This window comes from Pan paniscus, chromosome 23 (genome assembly GCF_029289425.2).
Source record: "Pan paniscus chromosome 23, NHGRI_mPanPan1-v2.0_pri, whole genome shotgun sequence".
Taxonomy (NCBI): domain Eukaryota; kingdom Metazoa; phylum Chordata; class Mammalia; order Primates; family Hominidae; genus Pan; species Pan paniscus.
Window position 1 is genome coordinate 48,091,355 of NC_085927.1, and position 13,421 is coordinate 48,104,775.

The window sequence follows — 13,421 nt, forward strand, 5'->3', positions numbered from 1 at the left end:
TACATCTCCCTAAATATCTACCACAGCTGGTGTGCCAGGCTCTGTGCTAAGCCCTCTCATAAATGACCAAGGAGCCCTCAGGCCAAGTCCAGAGGGCAGCAACCAGCGTGAGGGACCAGAGGGCCTCTCTCTCCTGGCCTGGACAATCAGGCTGTGTCTTCTCTGGAGGGTTTTGTCTTTGGAGACTGGAAAGTTGATGGCCTTGGGGCCAGCCTCTGGGAGGAACTCCTTCATCGTTGGAATGAGAGTAGGCTGTCCGCCCCCCACCCCCATGCCCCATCTGGAACTTCCTGCTCCATTCTAGACACCACATCTTAAACTAGAGACAAATGCACAGTATCAGGAGAGAAGGACCAGGATGAACACAAAACAAGGACTGTGCTGGGGACGAGAAGACATCAGGGGTCACTCTCTTAATAGACGTGACAACCACCTTCTTCCCAGGGGCAGATGGGACTCCCAGGGGCAGATCCCAGAAGGACTGCAGCTCAATATACTCAATATACGAAACCATTTCCTTTTTTTGTTTTTTGTTTTCTTGATGCAGGATCTCACTCTGTTGCCCAGGCTGGAGCGCACAGATGCGATCACGGCTCACCGCAGCCTTGACCTCCCAGGCTCAATCAATCTTCCCACCTCAGCCTCCTGAGTAGCTGGGACTACAGGCGTGGGCCACCATGGCTGGCTAATTTGTGTTTTTTGTTTTTTTGTAGAGACAGAGTTTTACCATGTTGCCCAGGCTGGTCTTGAACTCCTGGGCTCAAGTGATCCGCTAGTCTCAGCCTCCCAAAGTGCTGGGATTAAGGGCATGAGCCACTGCGCCTGGCCTATAAGAAACCATTTCTAACGGGCAGAGTACAGAGGTGGAAGTTGTGAGCTTGCTGCCAACAGAAGCAATCAGGCTGGGTAACCCCTCAGCAGACTTTCTAAAGCAGTCCCTTCCAAACCTGAGGCTCCAGGCTTCTCCCTCGTGACTTTCCTGTCCCTTGTGGATCCTGTTTATTCCTGTTTGTCGCCCCCCACCAAATGCTGCTTCTGACCTCTCCTCTACTGGCTTCTTCTGAATGGCCTTCTTTCCTATTGGCAGCTCCTTGAGCCTGGGTAGGAAGCTGTAGGCCAAGAGACTGCTCCCCACCCAGCCTCTCAGCTGCCCCGTGACCTAATAAATGCTACAGGACCCGGCAGTTGTAAGGCTCTACATGTTCACATCCCCCCGCAACGGCCACCCCCATTCCCCCACAAGGAAGGAGTTATCCCCGCTTACAGATAAGGAAATTCAGGCATGGAGCACCTAAGACACTTACCCCAAGAGCCCCGGGGCTTTGAGAAAAGACTCAGTACTTGCCCTCCCACGTTTCTGCGTGCAGCTCCCAGGGTCAGGAGGCAGACACACTCATATAACTTGCTATAACTTCAATACACACTCACTGTGTGCCTACTGTGTGCCACACACTGCGTGCGGGACCCCGATGACCCTGGGCACACTGGGCCATTCTAAGCTCACCCCCTGTGCACACCTTCAGCGCCTAAAGCTGGCCTCATGGCCCAGCCTTCTGCTGCAGAGAAACACTCTGGTTACTTGGAAAGACTGGGGGCATTCTGTATTTCAGATAACGGGTGGATGAGCCTGGAAAAGTTAATTTTGCCCACTTTGGGCAGAAATCTTCTCTGCTCAGAAAATAGGGGCCTCAGAACGTTCTTCTGCCTCTTTTCAGTGATGGGTGATCATCCTGGACAAGAATGGGCACAGTGTGTTGCAACCAAGGGGGCAGGGGTCTGCGTGGTACAAGTGACCCCAGACTCTAAGCTGTGCCAAATGGTTCTTTTTCTCCTCCCTACTGTCTTTTTTTTTTTTTTTTAGACGGAGTTTCGCTCTTGTTGCCCAGGCTGGAGAGCAATGGCAATGGCGCGATCTCACTGCAACCTCTGCCTCCTGGGTTCAAGCAATTCTCCTGCCTCAGCCTCCCGAGTGGCTGGAATTACAGGCATGCGCCACACGCCTGGCTAATTTTGTATTTTTAGTAGAGATGGGGTTTCTCCATGTTGGCCAGGCTGGTCTCGAACTCCCGACCTTAGGTGATTCACCTGCCTCGGCCTCCCAAAGTGCTGGGATTACAGGTGTGAGCCACTGCACCCAGCCCCCTCGTGGCTTTTTTGTCCTCTGCTGATCCTGCTTATTCCTGCTTCTTTCTGCCCTGAATGCTGTTTCTGACCTCTCTTCTACTGGCTTCTTCTGAATGTCTTTCTGCACTTGGATCTATCAACTTCTTTTTTTTTTTTTTTTTGAGACAGAGTCTCTCGCTGTCGCAGGCCGGAGTGCAGTGGTGCAATCTCGGCTCACTGCAACCTCCGTCTCCTGGGTTCAAGTGATTCTCCTGCCTCAGCCTCCTGAGTAGCTGGGACTACAGGCATGCACCATCACACCCAGCTAATTTTTGTATTTTTAGTAGAGATGGGGCTTCGCCATGTTGGCCAGGATGGTCTCGATCTCTTGACCTCACAATCCGCCCACCTTGGCCTCCCAAAGTGGTGGGATTATAGGCGTGAGCCACCGCGCCTGGCCACTATCGAGGTCTTATAATCCTTGGCTCTATCTGCAAGAGCCACAGCCAGCCAGGGAGTCCTTCTGGCAGCAAACTGGCCTCTGGCTCTTGTGTGGCCCTGCACCTGCGGCCCTCGGCTGTGCTCACCCCGGTTGGACAGTGAATGAAGCATCATTCTCTGTTGCTGTCATGCATTCAAATCTCTTTCCCTAACAGTTCACACTTTTCCAGGGGAGAAACTTGTCCTGTCCTCTCCTTCACCATGCTGGCACAGAGCCCCAGGATTCAGAGACCCAGCTGCAAGTTTGGCCTTTGGCCATTACAAGATCTGGGTCACTCTGGACAAGTTTCAGAGCCTATTCAAATTTTTTTCACATTTGTAAATGGGGATAATATATATACTCTGCCAGGTACTTGGGAGGTGAGAATGAGCTAACAGTGATAAAAAACATGTGGGAAAACTGTGAAATGCCACGCAAACATTCCTAACAAACAGCAACTGCATAAAGCGACATACGGACACTGCCTCCTGCCTCTGAACCCCAAGGCCCTGTGCCTCTGATCACAGAACTCCCCAGCACTGTCTCAGAGTTGTCTTTATGGCCCACCCCCAACCCCACAATCAAACACTGAATGCATATGGGGGGTGGTTCCCACCCTGCCCCCATCTGCCTGCCCCTCCACACCCTCTGGTGACACATGCCAGCACTATGAATTCCAGCCCTCGCAGATGGTACGTGGCACTAAGCCCTCTTCCAAGACTCAGCCCTCTCTTTGAGAACAGGAAGCACTAGTCACAGGTTCACAGGCTAAACACACACTTATCTCCACTATCCCCCTCCTCGCCCTCCTAACGCCACTGAAATGAGAAGGAATGAGGGTGGGGTGGGGAGCAAACCTTCAAGGACATGAGGAGTGGCAACAGCCAAGCGACATCAACAAAGCTCTGAACGCCACATGCTCACCGCTCCATGGTCACCGAGTGGCGGATGGTTGGGGGGTGGGGGTGGGAGTCAGAGCCCTAGGAAAAATCAGCACTGCACATGCCAGGCAGCTCTGGTGGCTGTGGGTGAGGGTGCAGACGCAGAAGCTGGTTAAAAGTCTCCACGTGGAGCCACTGCATTACAAGTTTCAACAGAGGCTGAGACAGCTCTAGCCTCAGAACATGGTCCAGCTGAGGGCAGTAATGGGACAACTTGGAGAAAATCCAAAGACTAAGCCTGAATACGAAGGGCGAGAGGTCCTCTCAGATCTCTGCCACGCTGTGCCATTCACTCAGCCTGTGCAGTGTTTTGAGGCAGGAGATGAAAAATTATTCTCTACAGAAACAGGTCCCAGAATTTAAAAAGGCTTCATTTGGTACCTGCCCCCCATGCTGCATACAAACAGCCAAGGAAACACCCCATGTTCCATCACCCAATCAGGAGGTCCAGCAATTTTTTTTTTTTTTCTGGGGCGGGTAGAGATGAGGTCTCGCTCAGTTGTCCAGGCTGGAGTGCAGTGGCACGATCACAGCTCACTGCAGCCTCAAACTCCTGGGCTCAAGCCATCCTCCCGCCTCAGCCTCCTGAGTTGCTGGTATTTTAAGCCCTTCTTATATATAAAAAATAGCCAAGGATACTGATATTTGAGGAGCGCTTCTAACAAGAAGGTCAAAGACCAAAGCGACCAAACAGAAGAAAGGAATTCAAGAGATAGAGACAATGTAGGGAACAGAAGAAAACTGCAATGACCATCCCCAGAGACCAAAAAACAATACTCTCTCCCGTACCAAGAACAAGGCATCATAAAGAAAAAGAATGGAGAGAGCTACTGACATTCTAAAACATGATAAAGGAACTAAAACATTCAACAGAAAAGCTCAAAGGTAAGATTAAAAAAACAAACAATCAAAAACAAAAAACAAAACAAAACAAAGTTCATGGAAAACAGTACCAAAAAAGAGCCAGAAAATTATAAAGAAAATCTGAGGCTCAATCCAGAAGCGCGAGGTCCTACTAGCAGGAATTCCAGAAAGGGAGATTGGAAGAAAGTGGAGGGGAAGAAATGATCAAAGAAACATACAGAAAGACTTCCCAGAACCTTAAGGCAGGAGCATCCACACTGGAAGGGCCCGCCAGGTTGCCGAGCACAATGACTATCCCACCTCCTGTGAGATTTCAGGACACTGGGGATTAAGACAAGATCCTAAACGCAAAGAGGAGAGGGGAGAAAAAAAAGCAAAAAAAAAAAAAAAAAAAAAGCACAAGCAGGTCACACACATATACAGGCACTAGGGATCAAATACAGCAGACTTTCCAGAAATTACATCAGAATCTAAGACAGTGAAGACATGCCTTCAAAATTCAAAGGGAGAAGGATTTCCAACTTAGGACTGTATTTCCCTTGAATACCAATCAAATAGAACAATATACTAAAGATATTTTCAGATTCCACAAAATAGACCTCCCATGCACTCTCTTTCTCAGGAAGCTGCTGGAAGACATGCTCCAACCAGGCAGGGAGAGCAAACCATGAACAAGGAGGAAACAGCCTCCACGGAACAGGTGACTCAGCACAGGAGAAGCGGTTTCTAGGCTGATGGTGAATGAAAGAGCCAGGGCAACAGCTGAGCAGCGGGAGCCTGGAAAGCAGGCATTCCTGACTGCAGCACAGGGAGAAGGCTCCAGGAGAAGCGTCACGGGGAAAATAGCAGAGCTCAGGGATTCCTGGATTGGCCTGGCTTTACTGAGAGCAGGGCTGGTTGGTTGGTTTGTTTTGTTTTGTTTTTTAAATTCAATTGAAGTATTCAGGAATAAACTAGTGATAGGTATATGTAGAAAACTCAGCAAACTAAAAGAAGGCAAGTAGTAACTGGAGGAAAAACAAAAAGTTACATAAGAAAAGGAAATGCATTGGATGCGGTGGCTCATGCCTATAATCCCGGCACTTTGGGAGGTCGAGGCGGAAGGATCATTTGAGCCCAGGAGTTCAAGACCACCCTGGGCAACACAGTGAGACCTCGTCTCTACAAAAAAAAAAAAAAAAAATTAGCGGGGCATGGTGGTGGCACACGCCTGTGTCTGTCAGAACAAGACCTGTCTCTTCAGGGCCAGGCACGGTGCTCATGCCTGTAATACCAGCACTTTGGGAGGCCGAGGCAGGTGGATCACAAGGTCAGGAGATCGAGACCATCCTGGCTAACACCATGAAACCCTATCTCTACTAAAAATACAAAAAATTAGCCAGGTGTGGTGGCGGGCGCCTGTAGTCCCAGCTACTCAGGAGGCTGAGGCAGGAGAATGGCATGAACCCAGGAGGCAGAGTTTGCAGTGAGCCGAGATCGCATCACTGCACTCCGGCCTGGGTGACAGAGCGAGACTCCGTCTCAAAAAAAAAAAAAGAACGAGACCTGTCTCTTAAACAAAGTCCTTCCATAGTAGGAAGTCACCATGTAACATCATATAAAACTGAAAAACAAACAACAACAAAAACCAGTACAAGCATATTTTTAGGTCATTCTAGGAAGAAAACAGCTGAAAGAGTTGAAAGTACAGTGAACTTCAGAGTGAGGAGTTAGGGGAGTTTCGTGTTTCAACCATATGCCTATATTACTTTAATAAATGTAATTTTTTTTAGTGTTTTTTAAAAGCAGAATTTTGTTAACAAAGAAAAAAAGCAGGGCCAGGCTTGGTGGCTCACACCTGTAATCCTAGCACTTTGGGAGGCCGAGGTGGGCGGATTGCCTGAGCTCAGGAGTTCAAGACCAGCCTAGGCAACACGGTGAAACCCCATCTCTACTAAAATACAAAAAAAAAAAAAAAAAAAATTAGCCGGGCGTGAAGGCGTGTGCCTGTAGTCCCAGCTACTCGAGAGGCTGAGGCAGGAGAATTGCTTGAACCCAGGAGGAGGAGGTTGCAGTGAGCCAAGATTGCAGCACTGCACTCCAGCCTGGGCGACAGAGCGAGACTCCGTCTCTAAAAAAAAAAAGAAAAAAGAAAAAAAGCAAATGACCGTAGTGCCCAGCTCTGAGCAGGTCCTCAGGAAGGGCTGGCTGGATCTGCAGAGTTCTCCAGCCCAGGTGAATCCCACTCCCTCCCGGGCCCTCCTGGCCCCTCTTGGGCACTGAGAAGGAAGGGTGAGAGGGGAAATACAAGGATGGGGGGGACTGCCCCATCACTGACTCTGCAGAGGCAGCTGCAAGAGAGGGGCTAGGACCCAGAGCAGTGGTGCAGGGACAAGGCAAGGAGCAGGCCCCGCTGCCTCTGATGCTAAAAGCTGGTGAACTTGGCCAGGCACGGTGGCTCACATCTGTAATCCCACCACTTTGGGACGCCAAGGTGGGCAGATCACAAGGTCAAGAGATCAAGACCATCCTGGCCAACATGGTGAAACCCCGTCTCTACTAAAAATATAAAAATTAGCTGGGCGTGGTAGCGCACGCCTGTAGTCCCAGCTACTCGGGAGGCTGAGGCAGGGGAATCACTTGAACCTAGGAGGTGGAGGATGCAGTGAGCTGAGATCGCCCCACTGCACTCCAGCCTGGCAACGGTCTCAAAAAAAAAAAAAAAAAAAGCTGGTGAACTCGGGGGCAGCCTGAACTTCACTGCAGCTGCTGTACTGTTTGTAAACTCCCTGGGAGAGGCCAGGCCAAAGGGATAATCGCGTTGCTAGGAGATGTGCTTCACAGGGTGGCCGACTTCCTGGAGGACCTCTCCCCGGGCTGGGAGGCAGGTCAGGGCAGGCGGGGCCTGAACAAAGAGGCTTCTGGAGTGAGGGGTGCCCGCCAGCCATCTGCTGCTGCCTCTGGGGCACGGAGTGAGGGTGAAGCGGAGGCTCCCCTGGCTGTGTGCCCCGCCTTCTGCCATGCGCCTGTCTTTGGGGTCCCGCCGAGAAGAGAGCCCACACTTGTCCCCCGACCACACAGGAGAGGCCACCTTGGCAGGGAACAGCTTTGTGCTTCTGAAGGAACAGGTGGGCAGAGGCTGCCCCTGGGTACCCATGCGAGGCTGGCAGCTGAATGGAAGTGGATTCTCAGCCCCACACTTCGCCAATTCCAGCCTTTATGGTGCCCCAGGGACCCAGAGGTTTCCCTGGAGACTTGGCTGCTTCCAGAAATATCAGACACGAGAGCCCCAGTTAAGCCCTGAGCAGGCCCCCATCTGGCCTCAGTATTCTCACCTGGAAGGACAGGATGGAACGCCAGCCTGCGAGGAGGGAGCATGGGATGTTACTGAGGCCCCACATGGAGGAATGCAAGGCACAGGGCAGGGGTTTGATTAAGTCCCTTATTCATCCAAAAGGGAGGAAGTAGGCATCTCCCATGGGCCCGGCTCTGTCTGGGCATGGCTGCACCCCATCCTGCTCTGGCAGGGCTAATCATGCTCAGGAAGATGGAACACGAAGCAAGGGAGCTGCAGACTGTGGTGGGGCCGAGGACCTGGATGGGTGCTGGGAGTGAGAGTGGCGGGGAACAGACGGATGGAAAGGAGGGACCCCACGCGAGCAGAAGAGCTTCCCAGGCCGGGGACACAGCACGTATCAAGCCCTTGAGGCTGGGAAGCACCTGCCTGATGTGGCCGCAGGTGGGGGTGGGCAGGCAGAAATATGAAAGGCTGGGGTGCAATGGGCTCCTGTTGGGCGCCTCCATTTTCTTGCCAAACCTAAAGGCATTTCCTGTGCCCTATGAGTTCTCAGGGATACACAAGTTTCAACGTGGACAGGAAGAGAGACTCCAGCTGCTTGGGGGATGAGCATGCTTCACTCCAATATCCACAGAGTGCAGCCCTGGGGCAGCACCCTCCCAGGTCAGGGAAACAGACAACTTCTGGGCATGGCCAGAGCTGCTCTGCCTGAGATTAGGAAAACCACATCCGGTCACTTTACCTAAAACCAGCAGCACAGGTGTGGGTAGGAGACAGGAAACCTCACACTCTGAGAATAGCATGGGTATCAATGTAGGGGTCTTTTTTTTTTTTTGAGACAGAGTTTCGCTCTTGTTGCCCAGGCTGGAGTGCAATGGCACGACCTCAGCTCACCACAACCTCTGCCTCCCGGGTTCAAGTGATTCTCCTGCCTCAGCCTCCTGAGTAGCTGGAATTACAGGCATGCACCATTATGCCCGGATAATTTTGTATTTTTAGTAGAGACGGGGTTTCTCCATGTTGGTCAGGCTGGTCTCGAACTCCCGACCTCAGGTGATCTGCCCGCCTCGGCCTCCCAAAGTAATGGGATTTCAGGCGTGAGCCACTGCACCCAGCCCAATGTAGGGGTCTTGAGGAACCCCTCCTCTCCATTCCTGCTGGCCTGTCTAGGGCAGACCTGGGCATTGCTGGCCTCTGACAGATGAAGAATGCCTGGGACCTGCCCAAGACAGGTCAGAGGCCAGCTCCCATGAGAGCAGCATCCTGGTCTCCTTGTGGTGACTGTTTAGGGGCCACAGCCTCCCGCAGGGCAGCAGGGGTGAGGCTGGCTTCTCCTCTTGGCAACCCAGCTCCTGGCCTGTGGTCGGAGCTCAGGATGGGAGCAGGTGATGTCTCCACTCCACACCCAGAACCAAGTCCCCGAAAGGAATCGAGTCTTCTTCCTGGGTGGCACAGTAGGGCACCCACTCGTGGGACAAAGCCCTCAGAATTAAGACCCATGGGGACAGAGCCCCAGCCCTGCCACTGACTTGCCAGGGATCCCTGGAAGGGTCCCTACCCAACTGCACCTGGGGCCACCTGGGGTCTCTACAAACAGACCACTTGCTTGCTGCCCCCACCCTGCCTGAGACGCCAGCATTGAGAATCGAGACCCAGGGGGAGGGCCCTTGCTTCCAGGTACCTGCCTGAGACGCCAGCATTGAGAAGCGAGACCCAGGTGGAGGGCCCTTGCTTCCAGGTACCTGTCTGAGACGCCAGCATTGAGAAGCGAGACCCAGGGGGAGGGCCCTTGCTTCCAGGTACCTGTCTGAGACGCCAGCATTGAGAAGCGAGACCCAGGGGGAGGGTCCTTGCTTCCAGGTACCTGCCTGAGACGCCAGCATTGAGAAGCGAGACCCAGGTGGAGGGCCCTTGCTTCCAGGTACCTGTGAGGTGAGACTCTAGCTGCATGTGCTGTTACCTGTCAATTTGGGACAGAAACCCTGTAGTAGGTAAAGCAGCAAGGGGTGTGTCAAGACAGTCCTCATGAAGCCCCTCGGGGAGGAATGTGGGGAGAGGGGCTCCCAGCCCCCCAGCCCCCCGCCAGCCCTCCCCACTCCGCCCCCATCCTCACCCTCGTAGCAGTCGCGGACGGTGCCGAAGTACACGTAGTACTGGTCGTTGGTGAAGAAGAGGAGGCTGAGCCAGGAGTCAAAGGCGTAGATGGGCACGATGAAGAGGATGCGCACGATGTAGCGCTGCTCGTTGGGGCAGCTGTAGCAGCGCAGGTGCATGTAGATCTGGGGGCAGAGGTGTGGGGTCAGCTGGGGACCCTCCTGTCCACAGGGACGGGAGGGCAGGTGGGCTTCCAGCTCTGCCACCGACTCATCTGTGACCCGATGCACATGACCTACTCCTGAGCCTCAGAGCCCTGCTCTGCAAAATGCGGGATGACAAGACTTGCCTCCCAAGGCCATTGTGAGACTCAGACCAGCGGGCGTGCACAAGGCTCGTGGAGTGCATGCAGCAGTGCCCACGGGGCAGTCTTGCAGGTGCAGGTGGCAGTGAGCCCACACCCCTGCCCACAGGAAGGCCAAGGATGAGGATGGAAATGCAGTTTCCACAAGCTCCCCAGGGGACCTCACGCACAGGCAGCTCTGGGCCGTCAGTGTGTACCCTTTCCCTCTGCCTCACTCCGGCTGTGACTGTGGCAGCACTGAGCTAAATCACTGCCACCTGGGTTGCAGCCTTGCCCCTTCCCTTAACTTATGGCAAGACAGACGCAGCCCTCACGCTATGGCGGGTGGACACACTTCCTGGCCGAGTGGCTGCAGGGATGTCCTCAGGTTGTGCCTCCTCCTCCCATCTGGTAAACAGAGGCAGCACCACTGCTGCTCTGTTTAGTTAGGCAGCTACCTCACCAGGAAGTTAGGAGAATGAATGCTACTTTTAGGAAGCAGAGGAAAAAAGTAAAAGCTACACACAAATGCCAAGAGCTGCTCTACCACAGTCCTCAGTCCAGGCAGCCCCTGGGTGTCTCGTCCCAGCTCTCATGACATCACACTTGGCCCAGCCGAGCCCTGGGCTGGGGAAGAAAAGAACAAAATATTCTCCATCTGCTATGAGCCAAAAGCCTTGGACGCAAATGGGTTCTAAAAGGGATGGGGACACAGGGCAGCTGGCAAGGGGCTGACTAGGGAACACGAGCAGACTCACCCTGCCCCTCTCCACTGGACCACCTTCAAACCTCTGCAGGCCACCAAGGCCCGTCCCAGCCCACATCAGCCTCCTCTGGGGCCACAAGTACAGGCAGACGGGAGACTTGACTTCTATCCCAGTCTACCACCAACTTCCAAGTGACCAGGCTAGTTCCTCTCCCCCTCCCTCTCAGGCTCTCCATTTTCTCATCTGCAAAGCGGTCCCTGTCCCTGTGCTCCTGCAGTTCTAGGCTCTCTGTTGTTTAGGCTGGACACGAGACTAGTTCCAGCCAATGGAAGGTGAACAGAGTGACGAGTGTCACCTCTGGCTGGAGGTGGTTAAATATACAGAGTGCCTTCGCACATTCCCTGCTGCTAGGTGTCAGATGGGCGAGGCTTGAAGCCAGAGCCACACGTCGGAACCTGCGCTGCACTGGGCCCTGGGACGCAGGCAAGAAAGCGACTTCTTGGCGCACGCCTGTAGTCACAGCTACTCAGGAGGCTGAGGCAGGAGAATTGTTCCAACCCACGAGACAGAGGTTGCAGTGAGCCAAGATCGCACCACTGTACTCCAGCCTGGGTGACAGAGTGAGACTCTGTCTCAAAAAACAAACAAACAAACAAGAAGTAGACTTCTATCGAGGGAAGCCTCTGAGAACAGAGGGCTTACCTACTACTGCAGTGCAGCCTGGCCTAGCCTAGCCTAACCCACACTCTGTTGAGCCAGGAACCTTTCTGGACCTTTCTAGAGGCCCCTTGCCAGGCTTGGGTACCTGGTGGCATGTGATGAGCAGGGCCGTCCACACGAAGAAGCCAGAGATGGCCTGAGCGGCAGTTGTCATCAGGAACACAGGCTGCTCCATGGCAGTGGGGCTGCCCTCGGGGATCACGGAGACGCTGGGCGAGGCTGCTGCGGTCGTGGGCGACGCTGGATCCGGGGCCAGCACAGCCCCCCTCACTGTCATGGTGCCTGGCAGCAGGAGGCTCCCTGAGGGAAACCTTTGCAGAAAGTGACAAGCTAGCCTAGAGAGAAGAAATTGCAATGTGAGTCTCCTCCCAGGGCAAGTGGCAGCATTGGAAAGAATCTTCCAGGTCTCTCCACCCACCTCCTGACCATGTCTGTATTGACCCCAACCATCACCCTGTCCCAGCCAGCCTCTCCCCTGGATTGATGCAACAGGCCCCTGACTAGTTTCTCTGCTTCTGCCCTTGCCTCTAATGACCAGTCCCCACTCAGCATGTTTGTGAGTCTTCCAAGGATTAGCCAGACCAGGCCGCCACTGCTCAAAACTCTCCAATAGCTCCCAGCTCCCCTAGAGTAAAAACCATAGTCCGCACCCAAGGACTCGATGGGACCTCCTGTCCTCTATGATCTCAGCTCCTACAGTTCCCACTTCCATCCTCAGCTGCAGCCACGCTGGCCTCTTTGCTGTTCCTTGAACATATTAAGCCTGCTTCTGCCACAGGGCCTTTGCACTGGCTGTCTCTGCTCAGTCAAATACCTCCCTCCCACCCTTCCTTTAGGTCTCTACCTTGACCACCATGAAAACATGTCAGCCTCTCCCAGGCTGGGCATGCCTGACTCCCTGCTTTCCTTTCTTTTCCTCCAGAGCACTCATTACATCGACACCACCCGACTAACTCGATTCACTCATGTATTTATTAACTGTTCCCCCCACCCCACCTAGAATGCAGGCCCCCTGGGGACAGCGGCTCTGTTTGGGACTATGCAGGCAGCACTGGGAACCGTGGGCACACAACAGAAATTCGGGAGCTTCCTGGTGGGCCTGAACATCTTTATACCCTGGAGCCAGTAAAACCACTTTACTGCTGAGGCCTCCTCCGAGGGCCTGTGTGCGTTCTTCACCATTTCTCCCCCTTTCCTTAATGGCTGACCCACTCCCCATCATCCAGCTGTGCTGTTTCGGAGACTCTGTGGCTCCTCCCCAATCTGTGTACCTCTAAACTCTCATCTTTTAACCCAGCCCATGTGCCACCCCTCCTGAAAGCCTGCCTGCACACCTTCTCCAGTTCTGAGACTTCTAGCCATTCCGCATCCTCGAACACGCAGGTCTGTCACCACTCACATGTTCATCCTCCTGCCTACTCTTTGAGGCAAGATCTCACACCCCCAGCCCACTTACAATACTTAACTTTATTATTATTATTTTGACACACGGTCTCGCTCTGTTGCCCAGGCTGGAGTGCAGTGGTGCAATCTCGGCTCCCTGCGGCTTCCGCCTCCCGGGCTCAAGTAATCCTCCTGCCTTAGCCTCCTGAGTAGCTGGGATTACAGGCGTGCGTCATCAAGCCTGGCTAATTTTCTAATTTTTTGTAGAGATGGGGGTCTCTCTATGCTGCCCAGGTTGGTCTTGAACTCCTGGCCTCAAGCCATTCTCCTGTCTCATCCTCCCAAAATGCTGGGATTATAGGCGTGAGTCACTGTGCCTGGCCTATCTACTGATTTTCACTGCTTGTTTCCAAAGATCGTGAGGTGCCTCACAGTGAAACAAAGAATAGTGGGTGGGGCCCTCATGAATGAGATTAGTGCCCTCATAAAAGGAACCCCAGAGAGCTGC

At 53.4% G+C, this 13,421-nt stretch overlaps 1 protein-coding gene across 11 annotated transcripts in view; it reads right to left on the minus strand.

The window, feature by feature from the left end:
• TMEM184B (transmembrane protein 184B) overlaps nt 1-13,421 on the minus strand; it is a 56,176-nt gene that overhangs the window by 19,243 nt on the left and 23,512 nt on the right. For 7 of the 11 annotated variants that reach the window (XM_063603301.1, XM_034948887.3, XM_034948886.2 and 4 more), the window contains exons 2-3: nt 11,616-11,865; nt 9,780-9,945 (exon numbers count right to left, since the gene is read on the minus strand). In XM_063603301.1, coding sequence (XP_063459371.1) covers nt 9,780-9,945; nt 11,616-11,807 — 358 coding nt within the window. In that variant the 5' untranslated portion in view covers nt 11,808-11,865. Of the gene's footprint in view, nt 1-9,779; nt 9,946-10,629; nt 10,731-11,615; nt 11,866-13,421 lie in introns of those variants that run through there. The other 4 variants (XM_063603300.1, XM_055105703.2, XM_055105702.2 and 1 more) reach the window with 2 other exon arrangements.